The 9,114-nt window shown below is 33.5% G+C and overlaps 1 protein-coding gene across 2 annotated transcripts; it reads left to right on the forward strand.

Moving 5' to 3' along the window:
* The first annotated feature begins 1,292 nt into the window (after positions 1-1,292).
* Positions 1,293-8,468, forward strand: LOC130449585 (uncharacterized). Of its 2 annotated transcripts, XM_056787514.1 has the most exons (5): positions 1,612-1,704; positions 2,408-2,501; positions 3,260-3,429; positions 4,193-4,300; positions 7,451-7,544. In XM_056787514.1, exons 2-5 carry the CDS (start codon positions 2,477-2,479, stop codon positions 7,499-7,501), a joined length of 354 nt encoding a protein of 117 aa, XP_056643492.1. In that variant the 5' UTR covers positions 1,612-1,704; positions 2,408-2,476; the 3' UTR covers positions 7,502-7,544. The 2 variants fall into 2 exon arrangements, with proteins under 2 accessions (XP_056643491.1, XP_056643492.1); XM_056787513.1 differs by lacking the exons at positions 1,612-1,704; positions 2,408-2,501 and adding an exon at positions 1,293-1,431 and having other exon boundaries at positions 7,451-8,468.
* The last annotated feature ends 646 nt before the right edge of the window (positions 8,469-9,114 follow it).

A 9,114-nucleotide genomic window follows, 5' to 3' on the forward strand; every position in this document is an offset into this window, starting at 1 on the left:
CATTCAGAGGGCTTTGAGGAGAAGCACCATCGGGATTTTTGGGGACTGTAAAAATGTTCCTTCACCAATATTCTATTAACTTTGTAAAATTCGACTAAACCCCAAATTTTTCCGAACTAGTTTTCCCTATTTTTCAGTCTTCATTGATTGTGTTGTTGAGTTGAGCGATGATTTCGAAGAAAAAGTACACGTGAATGAAATCACGTGCGTATTGGAACGAAATGTTTAGGCAAATGTCAATATAATAGAAGATAATTTACAAAAACCAAGAAATATGCTTGCTTGAGATGCAGAATTAGTTTTAAAAAAAGTATGAATTATTTCTCACTTAAACTACGTCTACGAAAAGAAATTGTTGATCCTGATTCTCTTCTTAAGGACTGTGAGACAAAACTTTTGAATTTGTGCAGGAATTTACAAAATTAAATCCAAAGATGGTTGGCTTGAGAAGGATAATTGTCCGAGCTTATAAAATTATAGAACCTTGACAAAATTTGAAATCTATTCAATAGTTAGATAATCACTAGCAAAGTTAATGGCACTCTCCAATAAATGGAGAGAACGTATCAATCTCAAACTTCTCTTTAAATTGAAAAAACTTCGACTGATTGCTTTAAATTGTTGCAAAAGGCCTATGGGGACAATTATCTATCTCGTGCGCGTGTTTTTGAGTGGTTCAAGCGCTTTAGTGAGTGCCGAAAGAGCACTGAAGATGACCAGCGCCCAGATCGCCCTGAGACTATTTAAACTTCGGAAACAGTGCCGAAAATCAACCAAATTGTGCGTGAAGATCGTCGAATGAGCATCCGGATGATTGCCGAGGCTGTAAATGTCGATAAAGAGAATTTTACACGAGGAATTGGACATGAAAAAATCTGTGCCAAAAAATCTGACTCCTGACTAAAAGCTCTTGCGTCAGCGGGTCTGCTTAGCTTTCCTTGAAAGGTTAGAAAGACTAGAAAAATATCTGCTTTGAAAGAGACCTGATTTAAGTCGATGGAAGCGATTAAACAAAAACGGCAGAGCTCCTAAAGGCCGGGACAAAAGAAGACTTCCAGCACTGCTTCAATCAATGGAAAAAATGTAGGGAAAGTTGTGGGGCGAGGGTAGGGGAGTATATATATTGAAGGGAAACATTCGAATATAGAATCATTTCTATAATGAAACCCTTTTTGGTAACCAGTCTCGTTATTTAATAGCGAGACCTCGTATTTATTCAGCCCTCCAACTAATCCAGCTAGTACGTTCGAAATGAATTTGCACCAGCGATTTACTATAATTAAATATATATGTGGATTTATACGCTTTTCATTTAGATTTTCATTTTAGTCAACCGTATCTATACAACAAACAATATTTTCAATATGTTTATCGATGGAATCTATAAACGTGTTGGTCACGATCGTAGCACACAGTTTCTGATAAATGAAGGTTAGTGATTTTAAAGAAAATCTAATACTGTTAGGCGGGAATAAATATAATAAAAGGTTAATTTTCAATATTTATGAGTTTCTGTGGAAGAAATGTCTATTGTTTATTTCAAAAATTGCTACCAATAACAATATCAGTTCCTAAATCATAAGGTTTGTTCCAGCAGAACGCTCTGATTATATTTCGAGCTTTGGTGTACTACGCATGACTTGATTATAATCTCTTACGAACACGTATCCAAGAATTGCCGCAGGAACTTCATCTTTAGCACAGGTAGGAAAAAAAATTCAAATACACTATTTTTATCTTACTAATATTTCACAATCTTATGAAACACGATACATGATGTAAAATATGTGTTTATATACGCTGATTCATTCCAAAATTCAACGTGAAACTTTCTATTCATCTCGCGCATGGTAGAATTGTTACAGACAGTCTGCTGGAACAAACATGCAAACACTCAAACTACTTTTTTCTGTTTACTAATCCAAAATAATATCTCAGCACTTTGTATTTTATGATTCTTTGGTTGTTTTTGTACGAATACAATACCGTTTTTAGTATAAAGTTTGGTTTTGTGATAGTTATAGTAATAATACTAATTCTCAATGTTTTCTATAAATTCTAATTAAGTTTAATATATTCAAAACTCCCGCGCTATCAGAGTGTGTTCTTTTTATGTTCATATAGTACGGTTAGATGATGTTTATATAAAGTCACAGTGGATCGTTTATATGAAAAAGAATTGATATTTTAATGATATTAGAGTATGGCGATAGGCGTAGAAGTCAACAGGAAACGCGTAATATCTTTAATAATTCATATCCTGATCGAAATCTCATAACAATATCTACTGTCAGTAAATTAATAAAAAAATTTAACGAAACTGTAATATTTATTGTAAATTTGGTTCGAAAAAAAAATAATCATAACCCAACCAAAAAAGACATGAAATCAATGTTGTACAATATAGTTACAGGAAAGAGCGGATGTGTTCGAAAATCAATGAAAACCAAACAAAAATAATGAGATTTGGAGAGAAATGTCAAGGGAAAAGTTTAAAATTGGTGAGTACGAATTTATGGAAGTAGAGAAGTTTAAGTAACTCGGCGTTATGATCAATAATACAAGGGACAAAAGTACTTAGATTCAACAGGAAAGTAATCTAGTGACAAACCAAACAAATGATGATATAAAACGAGTAGTGATGTACTCTATTGGAATAAAGACGCTAACAAGAAACAATGAAGAAAAGTCGAGAAAAATGGAAAAAAAAAGATTATAAGAACAATATCGGCGTCATTGAAAATTAGTGGAGGGGAATATAGGATAATATCGAACCAAGAAAGAGAGAAGATGTTATGAGTAAAATTAAAGCTCAATAAGTTGATTGGCTGGACATGTATGAAGAAAACGAACAAAATCTATAGCATTTAATATGATGTAATATCGGTAGTAGAAAAAGACCTGTCAGATCTAGAATTGCATTGTTGATAGAGATGGGAGATGACCTAAGCGAAGTAGGAATTAGCCACAAAAAGACAGGAAATAGGAAGTTGTGGCAAGAAACAAGCAAGAAATGTAGACATGGTTATGGGGAATGATCTTCATCAACAAGAGGATCTAGAAATCATTTTTGTGGCGCAACCCCATAAGGGGTGTAAAGTCATTATTATTATTTTTAAAGTGAAATGTATTGAGTATAATAAGCATATTTCTTTGAATGGTTTTATTTTCAACTAAAACACTACAGATTAAGAGATATATTGTTCAATTGGTCTTCTAGAAACAAAATTTTCATGACATATATTTTCTCATTTAACAGGTTTAACGCCTGAAGAAGCAGAGCATACAGCAACGTTGGATCTGGTATTAGAGTTCAGAGTAAACGGTAACACAGTCACGAGGACAATTAGAGCTGGAAATCTTCATGAAGTTGACGATTTCGTTCTTGGACAACCACGCCAGGAAGTTTTAGCAAGAAAAAATTTCATAGTAAGACAAAACGTTCATTGAAACTACAATTTTACAATTTCACATTGAAAAATTATATAACTTCAACTGAACCCAAATAGTTGCTTACTATGTAGAAGTTCTTTATTTAAATGTAGTGTTAGTCCTCTACTTCATCATTGTGACTTGAAATACTAAACGCCGATGTTATTCGAAATGACCTTGGTGTCACTAGGCAAACTGCATATATCTTTGGATTTCTTCGTGCAGTTTGATGTCGTATCATATCACATAGCTTCCTAGTTACAATTTTGACCACACCCAAATTAATGGTGGCTCTCATCATCCCAAACTTTGCCCAGATGCTACTCTTTTTCTACTACTTTTTGTAGCAATTTAAGTGATTGCGTCGTATTACATTTTATTATAAAAATCCATTTTTTTGCGATACATTCACAAAATGCCCCCGTAAAGTGGCAGAACAAACAATTTAAATCCATAAGCTCCTGATAACGGTGATAATCTGTCAGTTTCACAAAATCTGTTCAGTTATTTCGAAGATATTATACAAGTATCACTTTTTATGATAGATATAAAATAAAACATTCCTAAAAACGGAATTTAACATTCACAAATGTGATTGTCATTGATATAGAAAAGTCATAGTCATAATTGTTATATTGCCCTTCTTATTATCCTTCTTTTAGCGATTCAATTTAGTAAAAAAAAGGGATCTATATGGTGTACAATCTAACAATAAAGCAAATTCTCTCTTTATATCCAAATACCTAATATTATTTTACAGAGTATACCCTCCCTTAACGGAAATACTTTTATATTGTCCACCAAACGTTCAGATGGATCCGAAGGATGGTCTAGATACCATTATTTCAAAGAGGATGGCTTAGACGTAGTGAGTAACATTCCTATATTCCATATGGTGTTCAATAATTATTTTAGTTTACATAGTTTGATTTTTTTCATGGATTTGAAAACAAATACTTATAAATGGTTGATAAACTTACCTATCTCTTTTTCAACCGAAGTCATTAGTACATGAAGTCATTTTTTAACAATTTTGAAATATTAAGAGCTGAAATTATGGAGTTTTTCCAATTTAAACTAAAGTTAAACTTAAATGTTAATATCCACACAATGAATTTTTTTTATTACATAAATTTTACAACAAAAATCAAGTTAACACCTTTATACACAAAAATTTTGTTACATTTATTTATAGACAAAATGGGTAACACTAATAAAAATTTCAGATCGAGTTGAACTCACATGAAATCCGTCCTCAATTCTCTGAAATAACAGAAAACTGCACCTGAATGTTATAAAAAATTTTGCTTTTTATAGATCTTGAATTATTCGATGTAGCAAACATATTTTTGTGTATTCCTACTTGTCGAATCACTTCGTATTTACTTCGTATTTCCAGTCTTCCTGCTTATCTAGTGAATATCTATACTTCGTTATATCAATGTTTTGTAGGTAGATATGTACTTAGTAGTTCTTTATAGTTAACCCCTTTTTGTATAATATTAAGAGTTGAGACCTTTTTGCTGTGAACATAGTCGACAAAACTTTACTCAACATATTTTGAATATTAGTTTTTTCGGTTCCTGGCGATATCTATGAACCAGAGCTTACGCTAACGCAAACCCCACAGGAAAACGTCCATAGGTGTTGAATAGGAACTGCGTGGAGGCCAACTTGTGTCACTTTAATTTGCTAGGAAAATTTCACGAAATTGTTCTCCTCAAACTATGTTCTTTGGCTAGAATCGTCAAAGATTTTGCAGTTTAGGCTCGAAGAAGTCGTCTAACATCTACACATAATGCTCGGAATCACCGCGCCGACATCACAGCGCGTATGGTCATTTGTGTATATTAAGATGGAAAAGAATTTCATCCGAACAAAATGTTGGTAAATTTTGTAAATCGCTCAATCATCTGGTTTACGGAGTCAAGACTGTAAACAGCATTCTAAGACTTCAATTCTTAAGTAAATAGAATTTTATAAGGGTGCGGTCTCACATCTTTGTGTATAATGCGAAATAATGATGATTTGAAGCAACAGCACACTTCCGAATAAGTAATTCGTCACGAACGGACCAAGTAACACAGTCTATATTTTCGATCATTCTAGAAGACCTGGTGGACCAAATTCTGCTTTGTTCAGTGTTGATCCGGTTTCTTTTCGACAAAAAAAGTCAGGCTAACGATTGACATACCTCCCGCGCCCCTATGAACAACTGCTTAGTTGGATGAGGCAATTTTTTATGCTGAACATTTCATACCAATTAAGGAGTTCAATTCTGAGGATAGTACTGCTATTGAAGAGGCACAAAATATTGCAACAAAAGCTTTATTTGAAAATCCACTAACCTCTCTCAAAATTCATAACAGTTTTGTAGTAAAAACTATGAACAATTTTGAAAAACAAAAACTGTGTCTAATAGAATTGGTTAATTTACAGCTTATTTAAACAAAATCTACCAAAAGTGGATAATTTTGATTGATTATTCACAAAAAAATACAAACTAGAGAAAAAATACTAGATAAACACATTTTTAAAAAAACATTATTCTTCATTTTTATCAGATTTTGTAACAATTTCTGTGATCCAAATAGCGGGTATTTCACCCTCTGCTATGACGAATGGCTCTAACCATGTCAGACATCGAATAAATTGCATTTTGGACGTTCTCCACCAGCATAGCATACCATTCTTCTCGAAGATCAATTTGGAGCTGATTTAAATCACTAGGAGAAGGATGACGACGTCTAATATGCCTCCTTAAATGATCCCTCAAATGCTCTATCGGGACATTTTGCAAGCCAGTTCATAACTGCAATTCCCACTTGCTCCAAGTATTCGATAACAATTCTGGAGGTATGTGGACAAGTATTATCCTAAAATGGATTGCTCACCAATGAATAGAGCAAATAGGATCACAGCCTCCAGGAGAACTTCCTCGATGTACCTCAGAGCCCCCCAAAATCAGTTCAGTCCGAGCGTGGAAATTAATCATGACTGATCTTCATACAAAATACTGTGATTCACGAATGGTATAATAAGCAAATCGCTCCCTTGGTCGTCTCCACACTCTGTCTAAGTGGTATAGACCAAATCGAGACTGATCCGTGATTAAAACAGTTTCCCATCGCTCCAGAGTCCAATGACAATATTGATCGATAAATAATCGCCTTTCTCATCGATGCCTTTCCAGGGAATGGAGTCCTGTCGCGGATCGCCTTGATACTATTTCATGCTCCTTCAGTCTTCTGTATTACATGTATATTTCGAACTACTTCAGTCTTTTCCGCACCTCAGGAGTGCATCGAGAATGGTAGATTTCTCTACCCCTAGCGTTTCGGCAATGTATCATAAGCTCCGGCCTTCTCTGGCCAAAGCATCAGCTCGGGTTATGTCAAAATTTGAAAGAACTATTATTTGAAACCAAAATAAAGAAAAAACATGTCTTTTCATCACAGAAAAGACTTTTTTAGTTTTATTAGAATAACGAATCTCCGTATTTTGAGCATATTTAGCCATTTGTTTGTGCATTTCTATGAATCACAATTATACAAATATTCATACTGAATATACTGTTTACACCACCACTACACCAACACTAACAACTATACTGTCTAACGCGCGTTTCGATAACCAAGATATCGTCTTTAGAGACTGGTAAAGGTAAACTAACTTGATTATCGAAACACGCGTCAGACAGTATAGTTGTTAATGTTGGTGTAGTGGTGGTGTAAACAGTATATTAAGTAAAAGAGAATAACATTGTTCATACTGCGTTAACCAAGTTTTATTAGTAATAAAATTTTTCTAAGGCCAAAATTTACAGACCATTTTCAATATTCTTACTAAATAACTATTACTTAAATAAGAAATGATTTTCAGCTCCTTGTTAACTAGTGTATAATTATTTGAAAATTGTTCAAATACAAATAAAAGATAAAACTGCAATGCTTATTTACATCAAAATATATAATTATAAAAATATGATTAGATTGACGCCCTTTTTTTGTATTTGCAGCTACACAAAGCAAATCACGGGGAAGCTTGGATGTACTTCAAGAGGTTGTGATAATGTTTGATTTGAACTAATTAAATATATACTGCATTACAAACTTTCATTTCTATGAAACCTTTTATTTGAAACATTTTATAAAACAAAAGGTGAAATACAGATAAAAATTTAGGCAAGATTTAAATGTACCGATATTTGTGCAGTGTGCAGTGTTGACAACCTTAAAAAGCAAACTTAAAATTTTGTAAAAATGGCACGTGTCTTCATTATTGAACAATATTTCAAAAATTTACGTCCGCAGGCGCAAATTTCATTCAAAATATGGTCGGAATAGTGTTTCAGCTTCGTCAAATATGAAGATCAAATAAAGAAGACCGGGAGACAAAATTCGCTGGAGATGTTAAACCCACTGGTCGGTGATAATCCAGGAACTCCTAATCGGCGTCGTGGACAACAATTGCAAATTTCAAAAAGCTTTCTACTGATTATACGCGCTATATATCTGCGTTTTGATGTGTTAGAGAATACTGAGAATATTGAGTTTCAGCGAAAGGATGCGACTAGCACTTTTTCACCTTGAGGGGTTCGTTAATCGCAAAAATTTCCGTTTTTGAGGTTCTGATAACCCACATGCTATTGTCAAAAAACAAATACATCCACAACGTGTCACTGTTTATATGTGAATTTTAGTAGACATAATTGGACCAATCTTTTCTGAATATAAGGCTGATCAAGCAGTGACTGTTGCTGGTTCTCTATATCGCGACAAGATAATACAATATTTTATGCCGAAATTGGATTATATTGATACGGTTCCAAAAAGATTGTGCTACAAGCCATACAGCCCAGGAAATACTTCAAATTCAAATTCTTTTATGTAGAATGGTCATTGAATATTTCAACAAACGAGTGCTTATGTGTATGCAAAACATGAAAGCCTTTTGTCCAATGTTTTATTCCATAAATAACCCTATTCTATGTAGTTGTTGGTTCAATAGAGAGAATACAATCAAAAGACTAAAAACTATTTTCTATATATTACAAAAACGCTGAAAATAAAAGTTTATTTCGCGAAAAAAATAGAAAAATGTATTCAGTCACAAGCCTTTACTCTTGAAAAATTTTAAATATTTCTAATAAATACACCTGATGAAGAGTACAGCAGGTGAAGATATGTCTCTTAAACTATTATGGAATATTGAATTTGGTTTAAATGCAACAAGGCTCCTCAAGGTCGACCTTACACAAGGATGTTATTTTGATGTACTTCGAAAATCAAAGACCGTTTATAAAAGCAAAATTCCCCGAAATTTCGCAGTCACAAATTTACAAAATATATAAGTTTTATCCGTGTAGGGATGACATAATCTTTTATTAAATAACAAAAAAAAATGTACAAAACATCTGCGAATATTTCTGTTGATACAGGAGTAGATCTTCTAATTTGACAAGCAATGTGAGGACTAATTTTTTTTATATAAAAGGCAAGCAGAGGCAAGAGGATAAGCCCTTTTATACTCAAATCGAGTGGTGCTTACCGTGTGGACATGCCTGTGGATATTAATCTTGAACTTCTTGTAGTGCTCAGAAAAGACGTGCTTTGGAGTTCTGGGCGTCTGCAGGCAAACTCGTTCTTAACAATACCAAAGGAGTATCACACCTTTTACATG

Source organism: Diorhabda sublineata, chromosome 10 (assembly GCF_026230105.1).
Source record: "Diorhabda sublineata isolate icDioSubl1.1 chromosome 10, icDioSubl1.1, whole genome shotgun sequence".
NCBI classification, from domain to species: domain Eukaryota; kingdom Metazoa; phylum Arthropoda; class Insecta; order Coleoptera; family Chrysomelidae; genus Diorhabda; species Diorhabda sublineata.

What these genes read in the sequence shown, in the direction of transcription:
- LOC130449585 (XM_056787513.1), top strand. Translation starts at nt 1,365, where the DNA reads ATGTTTATCGATGGAATCTATAAACGTGTTGGTCACGATCGTAGCACA. An exon ending in ACAGTTTCTGATAAATGAAG is followed by an intron (nt 1,432 to 3,259) that starts GTTAGTGATTTT and finishes CTCATTTAACAG; the next exon opens with GTTTAACGCCTGAAGAAGCA. An exon ending in AAGAGGATGGCTTAGACGTA is followed by an intron (nt 4,301 to 7,450) that starts GTGAGTAACATT and finishes TTGTATTTGCAG; the next exon opens with CTACACAAAGCAAATCACGG.